Source organism: Lissotriton vulgaris, chromosome 4_1 (genome assembly GCF_964263255.1).
Source record: "Lissotriton vulgaris chromosome 4_1, aLisVul1.2, whole genome shotgun sequence".
Taxonomy (NCBI): Eukaryota; Metazoa; Chordata; class Amphibia; order Caudata; family Salamandridae; genus Lissotriton; species Lissotriton vulgaris.
This window is the reverse complement of record NC_141691.1, coordinates 168,747,141-168,771,659: the sequence shown is the minus strand read 5'-3', so window position 1 is coordinate 168,771,659 and position 24,519 is coordinate 168,747,141. Positions and strand designations below refer to the sequence as shown.

General features: G+C 45.6%; 1 protein-coding gene across 1 annotated transcript in view; it reads left to right on the top strand.

The window, feature by feature from the left end:
• The window catches only part of COL4A5 (collagen type IV alpha 5 chain), a 448,329-nt gene that overhangs the window by 254,094 nt on the left and 169,716 nt on the right, over positions 1–24,519 (top strand). Inside the window, exons 27-30 of the mRNA XM_086918465.1 lie at positions 84–188; positions 1,546–1,643; positions 2,385–2,535; positions 11,856–11,969. Of these exons, the coding sequence (XP_086774591.1) occupies positions 84–188; positions 1,546–1,643; positions 2,385–2,535; positions 11,856–11,969 (468 nt within the window). The remainder of the gene's footprint in view (positions 1–83; positions 189–1,545; positions 1,644–2,384; positions 2,536–11,855; positions 11,970–24,519) is intronic.

Genomic DNA, 24,519 nt, shown 5'->3' with positions numbered 1-24,519 from the left:
ATTAAATGTTATAAACTGCTCTAAGCTGATGATGCCAAAACCACAGAAGCCCTCTCACACTAATGATTAAATATTTTTCACAGGTGAACCTGGTCAGTCGGGACAACCTGGACTGCCCGGTCTGACCGGTCCAAAAGGTGACCCTGGCATTCCGGGCATTGGACTTCCTGGCCCCTCTGGTCCTAAAGGTAGGTATCTCTTGATCTAGTTCTCATTAGAGTTGTTTTTTCTTAGCTGGATCATGTGTCACACTCAGCACAGAAATAAATATATTCACCTAGATCCCTTTAGCACACGTCATCTGCGTAACACCGCGTGTTCCCTTGAAAGACACAAGTATGCAATTTGTTACCTAGAAGACTGTTTTAAGAACTGTTTTCGTTTGCAATTTAACACTTCCCATAATAACTCTACCAAAGTATACATGTTGCCTTTAGTTTTGCCAAAAATATCTCTATAGGGGTTGATCATGTCAAAATTGTACTACATTTTTTGTGTACTGCCTTAGTGTGCTATAGTTTTCCAAACAGATGAGGTTGTATCTTTTAACTGGCAATATATTCTCAATGAATGAATATTGGAAACTGCAGTAGACTGCATAGTGGCACAAGGCACATAGGTCCTGGGGCATGTATTGCTCTGAAGCTGCCGTGCTCTCCACTGGCTGGCACAGGGTCGGAAGAGATTAATACAGTGACAGCCATGGAAATAATTAGCATCCCAAAATGGAATCCTCATGGAGACTACTGTTCAGATAACTTTATCAAGGAGCCTCAATGACTTTCTTTAGCGCCTACATTTCCAGAGTTTTCCCCTCACTTGAGGATCCCATCTGGAATGCTACACCCTTTCTTCCCTAGGGCCACATGCATATCTTTATAGAGCACTGAAGGCAAAAACTTTGGCTCAAGTTTGTTCTTCAGCTTTTTGAGGTTGAGATCAAATATGGAAATTAAACATTTTGCATACCTTTCATTTGTTGAGGTATTGCCTAAGATCTAGTTTTTAGTTGCAGTAAATTTAAGGCCTAGGCAATAGGAACCACCAAGAGTTCACCCGAATCTCAATTTTCCTGGAGATTTGATTAAGGTTGTCTTAATGTAAGCAGACAACGTTCATCCAAAAAAATACCAATGATAAACTTCCAGTTGGCTGATTCCTTCCCTCCAGTGGCAAACAACTGACAGTAATGGGCACTTGCATTTGTTGTCTACCAACAATCTGACATTACAAGACGACACGTGTTTCGCAGTATGTGATGCCCCTTTTTCAGAAACATGAATGCTGCTACAGAGCATAAGTAGTTGTGAAACATGTAGTGTTCGGTCTTGTTGAAAACTGCTGACAGCTCGAAGCTGGCCTATCTGGTCTGGTTCCCTTGATGGTCTGCCCCATGAAGAAGAGGTGGATAGGAGAAAGTTGAACCTGTTGACACCTTCAGGAACATCACCAGTCTATTTTCTTGTTATTAAGGGGATTGTAAGTGTTTCAGAACAATAATGATTTGTTGGCACACATTTTAATCTTTCTTAAACCATGTTCCAGGTTTCCCTGGCCCACCTGGCCCAGCTGGTCCACCGGGCATCTCAGGAAGACCCGGTCAGGATGGTACTCCGGGCCCACCCGGTTTCCCAGGACAAAAGGTTTGTTTTGATCACTTCTGTAATTTGAAGATCTTTGAAATGGAGAATTCAGTAGTTTTCATTTTTCATTGCTGTTACATGCACAAATAACTCCCTCTTTGGCAATGTAGACTGAGGAACGACTGACGATTAAAATTAGAAACATGATGCATAGATTTCATATTGGCTCCATTTTAATGGATGAGTGGGTATAAAAGATCATGTCTCACTCTTAATCTATTACTAGTCTCTTTCTGATTTTATTTGTAATTCCTGAATGTCTTACTGTTTATTCGTTTGAGTCCACCCGCAAAATTGATCTGGTGTTTTGATTTGCTCCGTTTGTGCTTTGAAAAGTAACTTCATAATAAACATACTACGTAGTTTTGTGTTTTAAACACATAGGGGCCGATTCACAGAACTAATCTGAGATAAAATCCTAAACTTACTACTTTTGGTATTCACAGAAGGCATTTAGTAGTAGTAAAGTTAGGAGTCCCAACCTTACTACTACTTAATGCCTTCTGTGAATACCAAAAGTAGTACGTTTAGGAGTTTATCTCAGATTAGTTCTGTGAATCGGCCCCATAGTTGTGAGTTTTAACTTATTTTCTAGATTTTCCTATGATCTGTTTAAAGATCGTGAAAATAACAATAAAGGTATTTAATCATGAATCAAAAAATAAATTATGTTTTAGGGGTTATTTTGCCATTCGTAAATGCTCATTCTTATTGAATACCTGTATCTATTTTACATTTAAGGGTGAAACTGGATATGGGCAACCAGGACAACCTGGCCCGCCCGGTCTAGGAGGTGCAAAAGGGGAGCTCGGACCAAAAGGAGATAGTGGTTTTCCAGGGAGCCCTGGGCTTCCAGGACGAGCAGGATTCGACGGTGTTCCAGGATCAAAAGGTATATGTCGGCTTCAATGACAACTGGCACAGTAATAATGGCAACCTATGCCATGGTGGAAGCCGCCAATTTCAATAGGTGTTGTATTTAAGGCGGATTGGTTGGGACTGCTCGTGATAGTGGCAATGTGGTAACACAGGTGCATTTTTGTTGTGACTGCAAGCATTCCAGGGCAAAGCATTTAAGGTTTTTTTAGTGGGGCAAGTAATTGAGCATGCTAGAAAATCTATTGTGAGTATCATCCAACGACCCTATGGGCTCTGCTAAAATGCACAGAGAACCACGGCAAAGCCAAAGCGTCACTGGTACGTCATGAAGCGCCACAACTGATAAAATAGGAGGACTATGAGGAACCAATAGAAATCCTGAAATCTTTAATAGTGGTGAGGTTGGTGGGATTTTTTCTGCATTAATAACACACATTTTACTGTTCTAACTCAATTTTAGCAGTGTCGAATATGTTTTCATGTAACTAGAGGTGAACGGTTCACCTTGCCTTCTAATAATACTGTCTGACAAGGCGTGAGGCATCCCAAACAGTATGCAACTTTGGAACAAATGGAGGAATACAATTTCTGGTACCCATAGTTCTCCTGGGTTTTTTTTACAACCACTCGCTGAATGTTAATGATTGAAAAAGAAAATCCAGTGTGTTTGCTAGATTAAGAGCCCATTCAAAGGACTTCACTGGAGAGCTCCACACAGAATGTCTGATCTTTCGACAAAAAACATTCATTTCTCTCAATTTCAATTTTTTATGTCAATCCTATTAAAACCTGACCAATGGTATAATGCTGCAACGGCAAATGTTGATGATGGTTGCTGAACGGTGAGGTGCTCTGTGTTACAATCGTAGATTTTGCACACGTTACCATCAGTGCTGGAGTTTTTGCATATGCTTTTTCCTCCAGGTACTGCTTGGAAGAAATTGTGCAGAAAAAGCAGTGTGGTAAGAGGAATGCCACGTGGAAACAATCGTTGTAGAGATTGTTTTTGCCAGTTTTGCAGCATGAATCCTTTTCTGGATTCACATGCTGTGCATTATTCCACCATCTAGTGGTTGGGTCTGGAATTGTCTACGTTTCCTTTTTAGGTCAAGCCTAGCGTTGAAGCGCATGCGCTGCTCGGTCTGCAAGGCATATTATAGTAGGGTTAGATGTGGAAGTGCTGTGGAAGCCCCGCCCATATTTGTCATTGGCTGATGGCTTTGGTAAATGCTGGCTTCCAATTCAATGTGAGACTTCTTAGTCCCTGTTTGTTACCGCCCTGTCTCCTTTTGTGACCTCCCATCAGAAGTGTAAATTTTACTTGCAGCGTTACAGGGTCGGCGTTCTTGTAGTCGGTGAGCACTATATTCGTTCATGCGCACACTGCTCAGCACCGTTGGTGCTTCCCCCATGAGTGGCCGGCTGCAGTGCGTGTCATTCGCTGGCCGGAGGTGCTCTGGCTGTTCCGGCTGCATAGCTTGCACTCGCTGCAAAGAGGAGAGGTGCGCTTAATCCCAGAGGGAGCCCAGGGCTTGTTTTTTAAGGCATGGGGATGTTAAGTTATTTGGCCTGAATCAGAGGATGTTGAGTTGCGGAGAATCAAACCCATCCCCCCACTTCGAAAATAAGCACCTCTGGTCGTAACCTCACATTCTCTGGCCATTTTCTTCATTTTTTTGCTGGCCAGTGAATTATATCATTTCAGCAGACTTTGTACTATCGTCATAAAAGTGTTAACGTAATTTGCTGTCTCAACGCTTTGAAAAAAGGTGGAATTAAAAGTTCACATCTTCCCTCTATGCCAAAGGCTTCCTTCTACAATAAACGATTCTCAATAAATGGACAACACTAAGAATATGAAGATATTGTGCCTGGCGAATAGTGGGACTTTTTTTTCTTCTTCGTTTTTCTGGGTGCAAGGTAAGTGGGTGGGGTCTCTTATAGTAAATTGGCCCTTCAGCACCCCTGCACTGATGCACATGCCAGGCCCAGGGCTGCTCACCCAGTAGCCCCCTCCACTGCCTCTCAGAGGGCCTGGAAATGGGTGAATAATTGGCGGAACACAGCCTTTAGGGCCAATTGGGCATGTGCCCTTCTCTTAGGGTACGTGTAATAAGGGCACTGTTTAGTCAACACGGGTAGTAATATAAGCCATTAGGCACGCGAAGGTGTCTGGGAAGGCGCACAGAGGATTACCAAGTTCATGTAGGTGATGGCGCAGTTACTTTGCAGTGGACAGCGCCCCTTCTCTTAGCCCTGATGCCGTGAGCTCCCCAGGGTTGCAGCCAGGCTTCGTGTGGAAATGGAGGGCTAGTTAAAAACAAATACAGGTGGATGGCTATTGGCAGTAAATATACATAATGTGAGAGCAGGCCAGACAACGGATAGGCGCTGGGGGCGGTGAGCCCCGTGAGAGGAGCTTGACGATACTGCGGAGTCATTGATAAACATATAAAAGCCGGCCCGGTTTATTTGCTAGCCAATCATTCACCTAACCCAGGGGTCTTCAATCTGTGGGGCGCGACCCCCAGGTGGGGCGTGGAGTCATGGAAAGGGGGTCGCGCCTTCCGCCGCACTTCTGCTTGGAACTGCCTGGCTCTGGAATCCAAAAACGTTTCCCCTTCGTTTTGGATTCCAAACAGTGCATCACAAGTGTGAGAAGGTGGCCTGATATGAAGTGCTCACTATTCTAGTGAACACTATGTATCAGTCCAGCAATCCTTATTGATGATTGGTTGTAAGTCAACCGTATAGACCAGCTATCCTAGTAGCGTGGATACGAGCAGTCTAAGGCTAAAGACTCGAGAGGGCGTGTTAAGCCAGCTGTTTACCACACATATACCCCTTGAACACCAAGTGAAAGGACACCACACAAGTGTTATGAAAATAAACAAGTTATTTATTAGAATCACAACAGCCCTGTACTCTTTATGAGGACAGGGTACTAAGCACAAAACAAAACTCTTACGAAAATACTTAAGTTAGCACAGTATATACAAATGGCCGAGGGGCACGGAAAACCATATACTCTGAAAGTGGAATGCAAAATTACTAGCAGGTAAGTACAGTACTAACAGGCTTTGGAATCGCTAGATCTTGACTATAGAATCTTCAGATTACTTCTAGGAGACCCAGGGGACTCGGGTGCAGAGTGTGCACTCTCACGCGTGATGCGGGACAAAGTCTATGGTAGCTAGTAAAGACAAAGTTAGTGTTCTCGGGCGAACCCGACCTGGTAGGAGGAAAACGAAAGTGGATTCTGACCCTTGGATAGTGAGGCTATGCTGGGGCACCGAAATGCCAAAGTTACCTAGCCCAGGGGCTGCAGCTGCATAGGTCTCAAAAGACGTCGGGAATCCTCGTAGACGGACCAGGAGCCTGGAAGAAAGAAGTTGCTGGCAGGCGACCAGTGAAGAAAGTTCGATGGATCCAAGCCTGGATCGAAGGAAGATGACACCTGAAAGCAGAGGGGACCAAGTTCATGACTACTAGCCAGTAGTCAGGTGGCACCGGTATGGCACCGGATGGTAATCACCTCGACTAGGTGAGTGGGTGACGCTGTGCTCGCAGATCTCACGGACCAGGAGGCGTTGTCGGCGACCAGGATGGAGGAGCGAGCTGTCCCACGAAGATTGAAACTGTCGGCGTCGCTGGACCCAGGATTGGGCAACAAAGCCTTGGCAAATTCAAGCCCACGCGGTGGACTCAAAATGGCATCTGGAGTGGACCAGGAGGGTCCGGGGTGCTTCTCTGTTGCAAGGAAGCAAGGGCCAGTCTGGAGCAACCAGACCAGCAGCAGTGATGTCGTCGGGCGTCGTGGAGAAGGCCACAAGCCAGCCGGCTAGTAGCCACACAGCGCGGTGAGCACGCAAAAGCAGAAGGGCCCCACGCAGATCGTGGAGATGCTGGAGGGCTGATCTTCGGTGCTGGAGCTGCTCAGGGTTGGGGCTTCTCGGACCCCAAAGCACTCACCAGTGGAGCACACGGTGGGCTTGTTGCAAAGAAGTTGTGCAGTCTTGGCGATCGTCGGTCCTTCGAGGTCTCGTCGCACTCACAGTTCTCAGCTTTGCTGTAGAGGTGAGTAGAGGTCAGAGGTGCCAGGGAAGCCGGGTCTCGTCGAGCTGGGTCGTCGGATTCGTGAAGAAGGACTTGCAGCAGACCGCAGTGTTCTTAGGATGGTGCCCGCTTGATGCAGGGTGACTACTCCTTAGCCACAAGGGAGAATCTTGAAGAAGAAATCTTGATGTCCTTTCGAAGAAAGTCGTGTCTTGATTCCAAAGATGATCTAATTTGAACAGGGGGCCCGCTCCTATCTTTATACTAAAAAAGGGGGCTGACCCGGTGACTAGGTCCTGCCTATGGGTGGGACTAGGAGGGGGGTGGTTACACCCCTCTGCCATGCCGGACTTCCCCAGGCCAGGGGCTGGTGTGCCCCTGGAACTGGTTCAGACTGGCCTATGCGTAGTGAGCACCGGGGTGCCACTCAGCAGTCACCTTCCTGTAAAGCCCTGCCTACCCAGGATACACAAAACCATGTCTGGGACGGTGCTAGCACCGCCCCTGACAGGAAACCCTTTGTCCAGGCTCCCCTCGCTGGAAGGACTCCCAGCTGCAGGGGGTCAGACTCGTGTCTGTGGTGGCAGCATCCATTTTGTGGAGCTGAGGCTTCAGTTAACTTTAACCGGGGTTCACAGTTATATACATGTCATGTCCCTCTAGAAGGGTGGAATGCTAACCCCGTCGCCAGAATTGGCGAGGGGTTAGTATTCCAATTCGTATGACACCTTACTCGACATGTTTTGATAAAGCAATACCAAAGTTAGCATTTAACCGCAAGGATTATAATGCACTTAAGAGTATATGGTATGCGATATCATGGAACAGCTATTAGGACTTGGTTCCGCAAGCTGCAGACAGGCTCAGCTCATGCCAGAGCACCATCTCACACGATTCCACGCACTCTGCCTTCAGGATTGTCAAGGCCTGCCATAGGAGTGACTGATAGGAATCTGTGTGTCCATTTTAGGGTTAGGTATAGGTATACTACACCTACAGCAAAGGGTGATTACACGACTTTGCCCCAGCTGTCATGCAGCCAGTTGTGTCAAATTTAGGAGGCCAGCCAGGGGTGGCATAATACATGCTGCAGCCCCTGGCAGTCCTGGGCACACCCATGCCCTGAGTTACAGGGTCTGATAGGGTGGCCCAGTACCAATTGGAAATGTACCTAGGGTACATGGAATCCATTTTAAAGAGAGAGCAGTAGGCCTGGGGTCCTGATTGGCAGGGTCCCAGGCCGACTATGTCAAAAACCAGCTAAAACACAGGGCAAAAAGTTGGGGGCAACCATAGTCAGGATGTACCTTCCTACAACAAGGAGCTCTCTGATTGGCGGGCAGACGACTGTCCTCCAATCAGAGAAACTGCACAATGCACACCAGAAAATGCCGGGAACTGGGGACATAAATATGCACCTGTGGAGTGTAAAAGGCTCTGGAGGGCTTCAGTGTTCTAGCTGGTGTCCTCTTCTCGCTTCTTCATTGGGCTGCCTCTGAAATCCGATCTCCCGGCAGTTTCCTGTTTTCCAAGGCAACTGAAGCTTCACAAAACTTGAAAGTAAAGCTACCTCTTTCCCCGCCTTCCAAGCTGGCTTTTAACCCCTCAGGTACACACACACACAAAGGATGGGAATTTCCTTTTTGATTCCAAAAGTGCAAATGTACCGCTTCATCATGATACTGTGGTGGTGGCATTTTTTGAAGGCAAACATATCTGAAGCTATGGGATTGCTAGCAAGCTGCTGCACACACATCATTTGTGAGAATAGCAACCTGAAGAGCAATCTACGTAGGCTTGTAGCAATTTGGTGCATAGTTTTATCGCACTTGAATTACCTGGTGATAATTTAAGAAAAGGTGTCCTTATGTTTGACATAGTGAGGAAAGCATAGTTTTGCGCATCTCACAGAGACTGCACTTTCTTGACATAGTGAACTGGATATTCACACAGTGTCATGCTGTACAGTATGGTGGCACCACCAACTTTTTACGGTTTGCAATTATTTGGAAGGAATGAAGGGGCTGTTTGATGTGTATGTAATAGTTAATGTAGGTACGTTTACAAAAAAAGAGAAAGGAAGCAATTTCAAACAATTGCCTTCTTAACTGATAGAAAAAAAATTAGGAACTTTATCACCTTAAGTTAGCTGTATATCACAAATATTTAAATTATTGCAAAAGAAAAATACGTTGTAGAGCAGCACAAGATTATAAACAGAAGATAAATTGTGGGGGAACCAGTTTATAGCCATATGGCAACATTGAGATCGTTTAAAGATGTAATTCCTTACTGGCAAGATATTAAGAAACGTGTTAGTTCAGTAAACAAATAACACAAAGGTGCAGGAAAAATAATTACTCATATTTCACAATAAATTCAACATTAGACATAGTGGTGGAGATAGATTGCACTCAAATAGTGAAAACCTCACAGAGAATTCGGTAAAAAATACTGAATCCTTCATATTTGTTATTACCAAATCGGAGGCCCATAGGAATGAATGTCCAAAGAAAACCTTGTTGCACCCCTGAAATGTGCATGTGTGCACATGTGGCACACATCCATGCCCTAAGGGCATGGATGTGTGCCACATGGCACTTCAAAAACAAGCAAGAAAGTGTTTTTTTAAAGGAATTTGGTAATTACCACCAACTTGTAGTTGGTGGTAATTACTGATTCATTAAGGCCCAAAAGCACTCTTTTATGTGCTTTCTACAATGCATTTAAGGAATCGGTATTACCGATTCCTTAATTGCAAGGCCAATAAGGAATCCGGATTAAGGAATCGGTATTTACCGATTCCTTATTACCTATTCCTTCCCTACATCAGGAATGGCTAAATACCGGTCGGTTACTGTGAAATTTACAGAATTTCTCCGTTACCAACCGGTATTTGGGCCACCTACATCGAGCCCTCAGTACCATTCTAGATTTGAGGTGGAACACACCCTAAGGATGGCAGTAGCTAAAATACATCCACAAATTGACAGTGTCTCTGTAGAAAAACAGGCCCACCCATCACATTAGTTCTGAAATGCATTATCAAGTTTTGAGAAATTATGTTTTGTTTAGGAAAAAGAAAGTACTGTTGTGCATTTTTGGGCAATTCTTTTGGGAGACTTTTTGTTTGAACTGTGTAGTAAGCCTGTGACTCCAAACTATAGTCACCCACAAAGCTTTAATGTGCTAAACACTGTTTAATAATATTTTCCTACCGTAAAAATAATTTGCTGTGGGAACTGGGGGCGTTTGTGGTAGTCGGTGATGAGGAGTAACAAGTTCCAGAAATTGTTGTCAAGAGAGGGTCCTTACGCCTGGAAATTTTGTCAGGGGGGTCTCGGCATCCAAAAGTTTGAAGACCTCTGACCTAACCTGTCTGCAATTGCAGTGGAAGGTGGCGCTGCTTGTTTATCTGGTGCCACAGTGTGAATGTTCATATTTACATGAGCGTGCTTACAGTTCTGTCACAGTAGTGAATGACTAGTGTCTGTCTGATAGTCTGGAAAGTGTACACTGTATCATTCAGTGAGAGCAAAGACACCTCGTGCAGGCTGCCCTGTGCAACAGGTGTCATGGGATATACAGGCCCTCCAAAGCACGGTGCCTAAAGGAGTTTTCTGGCTCAAGGATTCTGTGTGACACAGATCTGTGAGTGCTGGAGGTGTGACCTGGGTATACAGGAGGCAGCCACTCACCAGCCTTCGACTAACGACTAAGGATAAAATGCAGCAGTACACTGCGTGGAGGCCGGTCTCCCAGCATGCTCCGCGGTATGCCATTATTTGCATTTCTAGTCAAGGGAGCCCCTCGCCTTTACACTCAATGGCAGAGAACTGTTCCCCAAGAGTCCTGTCTGGGCCCCCAAATTTAAGTCCCGCTGTGAACACTTTTGGTTTGGTCCATAAAAGGTTGCACAACGTCCCACTATCTCGTCTTTCCTTGACTAGTTCTACGTCGTAATACCTTTGCTGAAGTCCCAATCGAGCAATAAGATGTTGCAAAACATTGTTACAATGGAAACGTACTTTGAATAGACGTAAATAATGCAACAGAAGCGAAATGCAGAAGGTGTAAACATATCAGCATTCGTTACTTGGAGGGGTGGGGGGGTGTACCTCACTCCTGTGCTGGAAGTTTTACCTCACAGGCTGTGCTTCGCCGTCCTGCTGTGCTCTGAATGAATCTGTCTACTGGCCTCCCCACCTGTCCCACCCTCTGAAATACCCCTCCCATTCGTCCTTAACAGACTGGATTTCAGGGCCGGACTGGGAACCACAACCAGCCCTGGCAAAGTGATCGGCCGGCCTCACCCCCTTAAATGTCAGGCTTGGCTCCTACTTGACTGCAGTATAACATGTTCTGCCTCATAAAGAATAGAGGGCCTTATGTGTTAAAAATGTATTTGATAAAAGTGGTCACAATTTGCACATTGACTTTTGCCAAATGCATTTGTATTTTATGAGCCTACCAATGCATTGATAGGTAGGTTCTCAATATACAGATTCGTAGTGGGTCGTAATTCGATCTACCTCCTTAATATTAATGAAGTAGGCCCCAGAATAGCAGACTCCCTACTGTTGGCTAAAATCACAGGGATGGTGGCCTGCTTGGGTCAGGAGACTACCATGCTTTTGATTGCTTTTAAATAAAGCATTTTTTTAATACAGCTGGATTTCTTAAAAGGACAGCTAAATGTGCTTTGAAAAAAATTAAAAGTTTAACAAACTACTTTTTTAGGAGTAGGTTATGGTCCCAAGGACCGCTGCCAACTAATAATAATATTTTGGTGTACATTCACAGAGGGGGAGGGGCTCTTGAGGGGCCCCTTTCCATTGGTGAAAGGGGTACCACTTCCTTTGCAGTGGTGGTAAAATATGAATGTTTTGAGACTGTGTTTAGGTTACAAAACAATAATACATATCATAAGGAATTGGTATATGGATGGGACAATTTAAGATGCCCCTTCCAAATACAGACCCTCATGTATCAAGCAAATTTGTTTCATAAAATGAGAGTATTTCCGACAGCAAAATGGCATTTTTTAATTTACTTGTTACCTAATCGCTAATTGCGTTTGGGAATAAATACAAGGGCCAGATGTATCAAAGGGTTTTACTCATACTGTGTCTATGGGAAAATGTGTTCATACATATGGCCCCAAATTTGGTATTTGTTTTGCATAATTCTGCATACCAGCCGGCACATATCTCGAACTGCAATGGCTCCATACATGGTTTCAGCTTATAAATGTATCTGTGTGTTTTTTATTTTCAGGTGATCCTGGTCTGAACGGACAACCTGGGACCGTAGGACCCCCGGGGTTGCCAGGGTTCGGTGGTCAAGGCCCCGCTGGCCTGCCTGGCCCCCCTGGACCAGTTGGCCCACCAGGTAAAGTGCACCCTGTATTAATGGATGTTGACTCAAAGTGCAGGGAAGAAAGTAGCCCTTTACGGCGGAAGGAGGGACAATAAGTGCAAGTGCAGCAAACCATTCCCTTTCTGACTTTTTTCCCTAGATAATCGCTTAGTAACAAAGACTGTAAGTAATGAATGTAAATTGTCAGTCAATTTGGAATCCTATTAAATTAAAGTGATAATAAATAAGGGAAAGCAGTTATAACAGTATAACACATTAGTAGTATTATAGATTCATACATGCTTAGAATAGATTGATCCCCTGTGCCCATTAAGAGCTCGCTACTGCTTCTAAAGTGTCTTCCTGCTTGGGAACAGTTTATTGCTTCGTTAATTCCGACAGCCTTGAGATGTTTGCCTAAATATTTAATAGGGTTAGCCACTCATCTAATGATTTGTACACATGCTTCTACCCCGGGGCCAGCATTAAAGGCAATAATCATTTAACCACTCTGGGAAGCCGTGCTATTCATCAAACATTAAAGTGTAAACATTAAATTAAGGGAAGGCGGCCTGGGAGAGCGGCATATGCTGACAGATTCTGGCTGTGCAGCCATCCTGCTGCCGCTCTGTCATTACTCAGAGGCTAGCCATCCAAGCCTGAAGCACCAGGGCTACAAACTGTGAGGTTTGTGGTTTGATTCTCTAGTTCTTTTAGACGCATTTCCACAATAAGTTGCGTTGTTATGGGAAATGTACCTTGAAGATGTTAGTAGTGCATATATTGTAATGTTATATGGTAGCAGTGACATAACCTTTATTGACCTACATTAAGGGCAGCGGTGTGTGAAATTATTTTGCAGGCGAAGTTTGTTAACTTATTAAGTGCCACAATTTCACAAAGTTACAAAGTTTGTTACTTTTGCAAAACTTTATCTGCCTGCTCACACGTTAGAAAATAAAAAGATCTTCAGTTTTACTGAAGAATTGTTACACAAAATGTTTTTAAAATAGTTTAGTTTGCTGCCAAAATAAGAACTGTTACAAAATCCAGTCTCAATTATAGTAAAAGTGAATACAGTGGATGTGTCTGTGTACAGATCACTTATAGGATTGTTTTGAAACTTAATTAAATCAATCAATGTGTGACTTAGTAGCCCTTTACAAAGTGGATTGTGAGCAAGTATGCCAGTCATAAATCAACTAATGTGTTGAGGAGTTGAGGTACAAAGTGGTAATTTTGCCTAATAATTTTCATCATGTTCATAATTCAAAGTTTGTGTTTATTTTTTTCAGCTGTTAAAATGTTTTTTTTAATTGCAAATTGTTCTGATTTGATTCTCACGTGAAACAAGATCATATAAGGCATTAAAATGCAGTATTCAGAAATGTTAAGGAAATGTACTTGCATGGCATTCACTTTCTGCACAGAATAAATGATTTTAGCCACGAGCACTGGCACATTTTACATAACAAGTCACTTTTTTCTGTTGAGCACTTGGGCACCTTTCGTTTATTAGTCGCATGGCACTCACATTATCTGGCACAACACAAAAAATGTACCGTCACCAATTATTATTGCAACAATACAGACCATATCTCACAATACTTCCCCCACTCTACCCTGTAAAATACATCTCTCATAACTACTTTACTTCCAGATATATATGCAGTTGGTCTGGTGAAAGTTTGCTTTGTGGTCTTAAAGTTACTTATAGGCCATTGAATCTAGAGATTGTCTTAAGGCGTTTAATGATGTCCTTCATTAAGATGTGCTTCAGTTTGACGTGCGCATCTGCCGTGGGTTTAGCAGGTTTAGGTGAATCCTTTTCAGACAAGTGCCCCAATTTATTCTTGTGTAGACATAAAGATGTTTGCCTGAATAGTAAGGACAGCTTTAAATTATGAAACATCTGGAAGATGCGAGCCTCCTTCACCCGACGCAGTCTGGTTTTCGGGCAGGATATTCTACGGAAACTGCTCTGTTAAGGGCCACCAAAACCATCAGACAGGGGGCAGATGCGGGACACACTATGGCACTAATTATGTTAGATCGTAGTGCCGTGTTCGACACTGTAGCACATTACACCTTGCTGCAGTGTCTGAATAAAGGTGGTGTCTCAGGATCTGCCCTGAAATGGCTGAAGTTTTTTCTAACTGGACGCAGCTTTCAGGTCAGACTGGGTGTACACGACTCCAGAGATATTGAATTGCAGCAGGGAGTGCCTCAGGGCTCTGCCCTGAGTCCCACCTTGTTTAATTTATATATGTCGCCACTGGCAGAGATTGTCCAGGGTTTTGGAGTTGGTGTGGTCTCCTATGCAGACGACACCCAGCTGATGATTCCCTATCCCAAGCTCTGGAGATTGCTGCATCCAACTTTAGGGCTTGCATGCAGGAGCTTGCCTTCTGGATGGATAAGAACTGCCTTAAACTGAATGGTAGCAAAACCGAGGTGCTGGTGGTGGGAGGCAGCTCCTCGAGCTGGTCGACGGAATGGTGGCCTTGGGTTCCACTCCTGTACCATGCCATGAGGCAAAAAATCTAGGGGTTTGGGTAGACCCCGCTCTTTCCTATGATGGACACATAAGAAAGGTAGTGGGAAAATGTTTTGGTGTTTTGAAAAAATTGCGTAAAACACTGGATCTTCTCCCGGTAGGGGCAAGAAAGACTATGGTTCACGCGCTCATAACGTCTCCCCTCGATTATGCCAACATACTATATCTGGGGGCAACGGACAAAAGTCTGGGACGACTTCAGGTGTTACAGAATGCCGCTGCAGGACTGGTCCTTAGTCAGCCTAATAGGGCGGCATAAAAAAAGCCCTTAATTCGTTGCACTGGCTACCAGTAAAAGAAAGAATCATGTTTAAAACCCTATGCACTTGTCACCGTATTCTGAACAATGCTGGCCCATCCTATCTGAGTGACTTGATCACCAGATATACGCCAAGAAGGGTTCTGAGATCTACTGGCACTGGGCTACTGGAGATCCCTAAGGTAAAGAACGGCAGGATGGGTGGTCGGTCTTTTAGGGTCCGGGCCGCTCAGAATTGGAATAAACTCCCTTTCAACCTCAGGCTGGAAAGCTCTGAGATCAAGTTCAGAAAGCTGCTTAAAACCTATCTATTTACCAGCAGCCTGTAATATAATTTCCGGTTGTTTTAAGTTCACTGCTCCTCTCTCTCACTTAGCGCGGGGACACGCATTACAAATGTCTTTATTATTATTATTTATTATTAAATGACCTCTTTCAGTAAACTTAACTTAGGTAAAGTGGATCATAATGTAATAATAATAAAGAATCTGAGAGGTAGTTGAGGTATGTCTTAGAGACATTCACAAACAGGCTGTGGCAGTGACACAGCTGCACCTGCACACCTCATGGGTGTCCATTACGGACCGATGTGGCCATCCCTAGGCCCCTGCCAAGTAGAAGGGAGTAAAGCAGGTTTCTTTAAAGTCGGTCCAGGAGGGAGCTAGATTTTTAAGATAACCACATTTATATAAATGGGTATATGCAAAAATTCTGGCATGGATCCGGCCCTCTAGGACCAACTTTTGGAGAACCCTCGAGTAAAGTGATGTAGCATGTTCCTGCGCATTGGTGCACATTGCTAATGCACGCTTCACTGATGCTTCGGTAGGGTAAAGAGTCCATGCAGTTAACAAAGAGGCAAGTACAGTAAAAAGTTTTTATTGAGATGCACTTCCCGGCCACAGTTGGTCAACTATTTGTGTAGTCCTAGCAGGGTTACAACAGCATTTTGTTATTATTTATCCCGTGCCTACTCCTGGGTGGCAAAAGCGCTGCAACCCCCTTTACAAAAGCCCCTTGGCTATGCAGTAGTTCCTGTTTTAACTCATGAGTATTCAAGGGCTGGTTCTGCGCTACTGCGGAACCTCGATAATGCAGTGATGCCTCTGCTCGTCTCCTAGAGGAGGATAAGGCTAGCCATTGTAGCTAATCAGGTAACCACATTTTAAGTCCTGTTGCGTATGCACTTGTGTACATTTTCACCAGGTCGACTGTAAATTAAAGAGCTACATTAAAAAGTAATTTATTGAAGGCAGGGAATGGGGGGGGTCAAGGTTTGATTGGGTCGGAATTGTGTCTTTAAATATTTGTAATCAAGTAGCATTTTACTCAGTCTGAAGCACTTGGGCACTTTGTTCAATCAAACAGATCTTCTTTCTGGTTCTGATTTGCGTCCCCGGTGTGGAACCGGGTACACTGCAGCATGATCACCGGCTCCATTCTGTGCCTCACGTTCAATAAACCACAGTGCATGTTGCACATCTTTAGGTCACCATGAGGTTGATCCATGTACTTGTTAGCACACCTCCCCTCACCTTTACAGGGGTCTGCTCTTAATTTGAGACATTTGTATTGATTTATCTCCTGTGCTTCACCTATAGATGTATCCTTCCCACTGTAATTCACACTAATTCTAAATTCACCTCATGTTTGTTTTTCTGCTTTTTCTCTTGTACTTGCATTCATAACTAAATGAAAGCAATCACCGTAGTAGCTAACAGCATGCTGCAGTCACCGTAACATGCATGGCTAGCCCGTCAACTAATATATCCGGCTGTACTAAATCGACCATTGCTAATATGATGCAACAGGCGCCTGTCTTTAATGGGTGTAGTTTTTATCAGAATATTCCTGAGAGAAAGAATGCTACTAGTATTAATTTCCTTGCCGCTTTGGTAAATTGATTATGTTGAACAATCATTTTTGGAGTCTTGATCGTATTTTGTTTTTTCATAATGCAGCAGCTGTTGTATTTGCCTGAACTATCCCGGCAGCAACACACAAGTTAAGGGGGACCACCAAAACCATCATCTTTCTGCTCTCCAGCCTTTTTCTGGCATCTGTTGCAGGGCTTTTTGTTGAGGTTCTGAGGTACTGCAGAAGTGAAGGTTACCCTGCAAGCTGAGGGCAACCCCACACCACTTGCCGCTTTGTTAGTCATTCAGGCCCAACTTCTCTTCTATTATGTCTGTTGTACGTGAGGACACAGGAAGCTGCTGGATACCGAAAGGGTCAGGCAGAGCGATGCTGCGAAAACCTCATTGGATATAACGAGTTGTCCAACCACACAGCCTTGGTCCATGGTGGTGAATCTGTCGGCTTCCTGTCTCCATGCGCACATCAGTGAGGAAAGAGAGCTTGAGGTGATGTTATTGAGGCAGGAGGCAGCTGGTTGTCGTCAAAATGCCCGGTCAATGTTTTCACCCAGTGGCTTGGAATGAGAACCTGAATGAAAGGTCTCTAAGAGATAGGTTGGAGGGAGCAGGTAAAGGGCTGAGGTTCTCTTTGTGTGTTGCCCTTTTTATGGATTCGTACAAAACAGCACATTATTTATCTTGTCCAGTTTTGGAATCATTCTTTAAAGCAGCAGTACAAAGAGTGCGACAATCCAATTAGCCTCAAATATTCGTGGTTTTCCTTAAGCCTATTTTTATTTCCATTCACTTTTTTTGTAAGAACTTTCTTTGGATTAAACCATAAAATATTCAATCTTTTTCAAAGAAGTAAAAGAGTTGGAAGCATTTTTATTCACGATTTTCTTTGCCTTAAGCCATAATTTAACGCAGTAAATTATTTACAAACCTCTGACAAAGAAATACATCAACTGCTTGACTCCTATGGCCTACTATGCATGGGTCTGAGGAAATGCACATTTTATCACACTCAATCCAATCCATCTGCCTGGGATACATGCATGGCAAACTGCACCTATTTGGACTTCTTGGGACATAAAATGCAGATTTTGAGCTTACTGCACCGACATCTGCATGTCATTGCAAATACCGTACTCTTTCCCCTTTTAAATTCTGGCTGGTTTAACGTGCTGAAATTTAATGATGGGTGATAACCATCAACTCCATCATCCCATAACACTTAGAAATCTGACTTCTGCGCATACAGGGATTTTGCACAGAGGTATGAAAACTTTGACTCACTCACAAGCAGGGCACAAGTTTAAAATGTTTTGCTGTTATACATTGTACATTGTACTTCAGATGAGCTGGAACAGATTCTAGGTAAGGATCATCTTCTGGTTGGCTTCTAAAAAGTAACTTGAATTAAAGGGCACAAGAGCTCATGTGATTGGGAACTCCCCACAAGTTTCTGAAAATAAATGAAGTTCTGTAGTAGGGGATCTCTGTTACAGTCATAATCTGTGAATAGTCCCGCCCATGTGCGGGGACCCCGGAGCAATCAAAATAGTCTCTTAAGTTGTCTTCTTCTGCAGTCCTGCATAGACACTTAAGAGAAAATAAAAGACAAATAATGCAGCCCGACATTAACAAGGCTACATTGGCTAGCACTTCATCCTGAAGTGAAAAGGATAGCCAAATAATATCATTACATTTTACACATTTTACAGGGTTTCACCACACATATAGAAACTCCCCTTCACAAAAATCATTTGCATGATAGAGAGGAAGGGTTGGACAGACAAGCCTCATAGGCTGCCATTATACGTCTGGAAAAGGGATACCGTGCCTTTAAGGAACCCTCCATAGACCCTCGGTATCCCATGATGCACAGCCAATGGCAAGTTTCTTTCAGTTCTTTTTTCCGGCATTCAGGCTCCTGCTAGGAGGACCCTGGAGCATTGAGCTCTACCTTTTTTGGTATATCTTCAAATTTTTTATATTTTCCAGTGAGAATTGTGTTTCACTCGACTTCTGGGGTCTTCCTCTTCCGGTTGCTGTCTTTTTTTTACCAGTTTTACCACCTCTATCTTGTCCAGATGCCGCCTTTATTCAACAAGTGCCCTGAGTGTGGTAGGAAAAAGGCCAAGTCAGACCCCCATAGAGTGTGCATACTCTGTCTGCCTGCTTCTCATGTACCTGACTCCTGTGATATTTGCCATTCTTTCTCCAAGAGGACCCTGCATGTCAGGGAGAAGATCCGTCACCAAGGCCTGGAGCAGAGGAGACATCAGGAAGCAGGTGGGACCTCTAGGCATGGAGGGACTCTTATCTTCATCCTCTGCCAATGCATTGGCCTCTGGGGGCTCCCCAGTCAAGAACAGGCCGACAAATGGCACCGGTCCCGTTCGACTTCGAGGGCTTCGATGTCGAGAGTTATGACTACCATCAGTTCCCTGTCGACCCAGGGCTCTGGGTCGAAGCGACGTTGACGTTCAATGTCGATGGGTAGGACTTCGAGACCTCGGATGAGGTCGACGTCGAGGACTTCACCGGCGTCGACACACCATCGTCGTCATGCTGAGTCCCGAACAGGCAGGCGCTCGCCGTCTAGGCGACACAGCCGTTTGCCTTCAACGTCGACAAGAAGATCGATATTGAGGAGATGAAGATCGACGCCAAGACGATTGACGTCAAGGAGATCGACATCAAGAAGATCGACGTCAAGAAGATCGACGTTGAGGAGAGCCAGAGCCACGTCGAGGAGAGCCACGTCAAGGAAGGAAAAGTCGATGTCAAAGAGGAAGTCTACTCCCCGGACGGGGCCTAGTGTGGTGAGTGTCTCTTCATCAGAGATTTCATGGTAGCGGCGGCACCAGCGTTACTCCTCAGGAGAGTCTACTTCCAGAGCATCCTCTCCGAGGCTTGCTCGTAAGAAGAGGAGAGCTCTTAGATCTCCGGACTCTGAATACTTGAGGACCTACTCTCTCTCAAGGCCTAGGACGCCTACTTCACCACAATAACTATCTCCTCCTCCACCGCTGCCTCCTCCTCCTCCGCCTCCTCCTCCTCAGCCTCTATAACCGAGGCCATTGATTCCGGCTCAGCCGCCTCTTCTTCCATTACAGCTGGTGCCGGTGGGTCAGGCGAGACCCAGAAAACTGAGGTCCCGATCAAGGGGGGGGGGGCATCGCTCTCGCAGTGAACGTAGAACTTCCACCAGGTCACGACATCATCGGACTCTGTAAGTGACAGGAGGTATTCGCCTATTTTGTCTGACTCTCCTCCAACGAGGGTGTCGCCAGTGGATGACATTGTGACGTTTCAGCACGTGCTGTTGAGGGGAGCTGCGAAGTTGGGGATAGCACTGACGGTGGCCACCCCTTCCACCTCAGTCATCTTTGAAACGCTTCAGCGTAAGCACTTGTCTCGCCCTTTGCTGCCTTTGGTACCAAGGTTGGAGGAACCGGCCATGGAGCTGTTCCTGACATCGGCCTCAGTTAAGTCTGCCCCATCCCGGCTTCAGAAGAAGTACAGGCCCCCGGATTCAGATCCGACGTTCCTGAGAATGGATCCTACCCCAGATTTGGTTATTGTTACGGTGGCAAAGAAGCAACACTCTACTGCACCTTCATCAACGGTCCATCCGGACAAGGAGAGCCGTCACATGGATTCGGCAGGGAGAAAGGTCTGCAGCACGGCAGCCACTTCTATGAAAGCTGCGAGTTCGACAGCACTGCTGGGTCGGTATGACCTCTCCTTGTGGGAATCCCCGCAGCAATTCATTGAGCTCTTCCCGAGGGACAGAAGGGAAGATTTTTAGGAAATCTTGAATGAGGGCATGATGGTTTCCAACCAAGTCATCAGCGCGGATATAGATGCCTTTCTCCTGGCTGCTCACGGGTACTGCCATGGAGTAAACTTAAGACGCCACTCCTGGTTGCGCCTTACCTCTCTTAAGCCGGAGGTGCAGCAGCGTATTGGCAACTTGCCCTTTTCGGGCACTACCCTCTTCGAGACTCATGCGGATGAGGAGATGGCCCGCATGAAGGCAGAAGTTGAGACGCTGAAGGCGGTCGGTTTGGAGAAACCAAAGGACCAGTGGAAGTCTTTCCGCCCCTTCCAAAGGCGTTACTCCTCCCAACGATTCCAGCGAGGGCAGGGTCGCCAGGCTGGCAAACAGCAGCAGCAGCAATAACAATATCAGAGGCAGCCCTTCCAGAAGCATCAGAGGGGCAGAGGCGGTCAGCAGGCCTCACTGGGGAATAAGGGCCCGGCTGGGTCGAAGCCCTGAGGTATTACTTCCCCCTCATCTGTTACCCACTCCGGTGGGGGGAAGCATTCAGAATTACCCGGCAGAGTGGAGAAAAATTACTCAGGACAAGTGGGTGCTGAATATTGTTTGCAATGGATACAGTCTTCGTTTTGTCAGCCCTCCACTGGTTCGCTCGCAGTACCAGCTGCGCGAGCTTCAAGCGGAGGCGGATACCCTAGTAAGAAAAAGGGGAAAGGGTCTATACTTCAGGTTCGTTCTGGTGCGCAAAAAGGACAAGAATGAGTTCAGGCCCATTCTGGATTTGTGACAAGCAAACAAGTGGATCCGCAGGGAGAATTTATGCAAGTTGTCCTTGCACGAGATTTATCCTCAGCTGCATCGAGGAGACTGGCTTTGCGCAATAGAACTGCAGCATGCGTAGTTCCATGTACCCATTGCACAGAAACATCGGAAGTTCCTGCGCATCCTAGTCGGCACCAACCGCTATCAGTACACCGTACTTCCGTTTGGTCTGAAGTCTGCACCCAAGACTTTTTTTTCGAAATGCATGGCAGTGGTGGCAGCGCAAATGAGAAAGAACAAGGTGTTTGTCTACCCATACCTGGACGACTGGCTGATCAAAGCCTCCACCTTCCAGGAAGCACAATTGCATTTCAACAGGATGGCTGTTCTGTTGAACCAACTGGGTCTACACATCAACATGTCCAAGTCTGTTCCGACTCCTGTTCAGTATCTGCAGTACTTGGGAGCCTCCATCGATACTCTCAAAGCAAACGTGTGTCCTGCGGAGGAACAACACTTATCGATCCTTCGGAAAGGCTCAGACTCTCATGTCCATTTCATCAACGACTGTGAGGACAGTGTCGTCTCTCCTGGGGTCGATGGCTTCTTGCATCTTCGTTACACCACATGCACGCCTCCACATGAGACCGCTGCAGGAATGTCTGGAGGGTCAGTGGGACCAGAAACGAGGGAGCTGGGAGGACAAGATCACACTGTCCCAGCATGCTCAGCAGTCACTGAAGTGGTGATGTTCAGCAGAGAATCTCCTCAAGGGGGTTCCATTCCACAAGGACATTCCAATACAGACCATTGTGACAGATGCTTCTTTCCAGGGCTGGGGAGCGCATTCGGACCATCTCCAGATCCAAGGAATGTGATTCCAGGCGGAGTCCATGTACCATATCAATTTTCTGGAACTCAGAGCTGTTCACTTGGCACTGAAGGCCTTTCATCCGTCCTTCCAGACCAACTCCCTGCTTGTACAGACGGACAATACGATCACAATGTATTACCTCAACAAGCAGGGAGGCTCGAGATCGCGCACACTGTCTCAAGAAGCGCAGGCGATCTGGCACTGGCTGTTAGCCAGAGACTGACGATAACGGCTACCCATCTACCAGGTGTGCAGAATGCTCAGGCGGGTGCACTCAGCAGGCTCGTTGAGGAGAACCACAAGTGGGTTCTAAACAACGAGGTGCTCGGAAACATCTACGAAAGATGGGGCACTCCAGACGTAGATCTGTTCGCCACAGCTGAAAACAGGAAATGCCGAGACTTCACCTCCGGGTTTTACCAACCGGGGACTCTGGGGAATGTGCTATGAATCAGCTGGTCGAACAGCTTTCTGTACGCTTTTCCACCCATTCCCCTGATTCCAGCAGTGCTCATCAAGCTGTCTCAATCCAGAGCGCAAATGATCCTCATTGCTCCAAAGTGGCCTCGACAGTGGTAGTTCATGGACCTGCTCCACCGGTCTTTCCAACCCCATCTGCGACTTCCATGTCGGTCGGACCTTCTAACGAAGTTCGGGGGCAGATGGTGCACCCCAACCTCTCATCATTGAGTTTGGTGGCGTGGCTCCTGAGATAGTACAATATGGACACTTGAACTTGCCTGACAACTGTATGGAAATACTTAAGGAAGCTAAAAGGCCCTCCTCTAGGACTTCAAATGCCTACAAGTGAAAGAGGTTCTGCATTTGGTGCACATCCAAGAACGCTGACCCTACCTCCTGCAAGGAAGATGTCATCCTTCCATAACTCTTGCATTTAGCTCAATCTGGCCTTAATTTCCATTCTATTAAGGTTCACCTCGCAGCATTAACTGCGTACAGGAAATGCCCTTCACAGATATCCTTTTTCCAGATACCTGTAATTAAAGATTTTTTGGAGGGTTTAAAGAAGAGAAGGTGTTTCCCCCATTAGGCGTCCTTCGCGGTCATGGGAGCTGAATGTGATGCCGTCCAGGTTGATGAAGGAGCCTTTTGAGCCTATTCATAAGGCTTCTCTACAGCATTTGTCCTGGAAGGCAGCTTTCCTTGTGGCCATAAAATCAGCGCGCAGAGTGAGATTCAGGCTTTGTGTTGTCAAGAGCCTTATACAGTATTTCATGCTTCCAAGGTTGTCATGAGGACTCACCATAAATTACTCCCTAAGGTGATATCTGATTTCCATGCCAACCAGACGATCACATTACTGACGTTTTTTCAACATCCCACCTCTCCAGCGGAGAGGTCCCTTCATTCACTGGATGTGAGACAGGTGTTGAAATGTTACTTAGATAAGACCAAGGACATTCGTAGGTCAGATCAGTTGTTTGTGAATTACTGTTCAGTCAGGACTGGCCTTGCCACCTCCAAACATTCCATATCTAGGTGGATTGTGTCCTGTATACAACTTTGCTACCAGAAGGCTAACAAGACTCTAGGGGGTAAGCCTAAGGCTCATTCAACAAGAGGCAAAGCTGCTACTATGGCTTTGCTACGTAACGTTCCCATTGCAGACATCTGTAGGGCGGCTACGTGGAAGTCTGTCCACACGTTTGCGAATCATTACTGCCTGGATTCTGATGCCAGGACAGATGCACAAGTTAGGCAGGCTTCGCTGAGGAATTTATTTGCTCAGTAAGGATGTTTTCTTTAGTTTTCTTCCACCGCTGGAATTGGTTTTGGGATAGGCTTGCCATTCTATTCACAGATTATGATTATGCACATAGATCCCCTACTACAGAAGGAGCAGTTTCTTACCTGTAACTCCAGTTCTGTAGTAGGGGTATCTCTGTTGTAGTCATAAGCGACCCACCCTCCTCCCCGGTGGAAGTAAACGTTTTTTCTTGGATGCTACAGGCCGGGCTTTAAGAGAACTTCAAAAAGAACTGAAAGTACCTTGCCTTTGGCTGTGCATCATGGGATACTGAGGGTCTGTGGAGGATTCCTTAAAGGCACAGTATCCCTTTTCCAGACACATAATGGCAGCCTATGAGGCTTGTCTGTCCAACACTTCCTCTCTATCATGCAAAGGATTTTTGTGAAGGGGAGTTTCTATATGTGTGGTGAAACTCTGTAAAATGTGTAAAATTTAATGATATTATTTGGCTATCCTTTCACTTCAGGATGAAGTGCTGGCCAATGTAGCCTTGTTAATGTCGGGCTGCATTATTTGTCTTTTATTTTCTCTTTGGACTGCAGAAGAAGACGACTTAAGAGACTATTTTGATTGCTCAGGGGTCCCCACACATGGGCGGGACTATTCACAGATTATGTCTATAACAGAGATCCCTACTACAGAACTGGAGTTACAGGTAAGAAACGACTCCATCTAATGAGACCATTATAGTTCATCAGGAGTTGGCTTCGA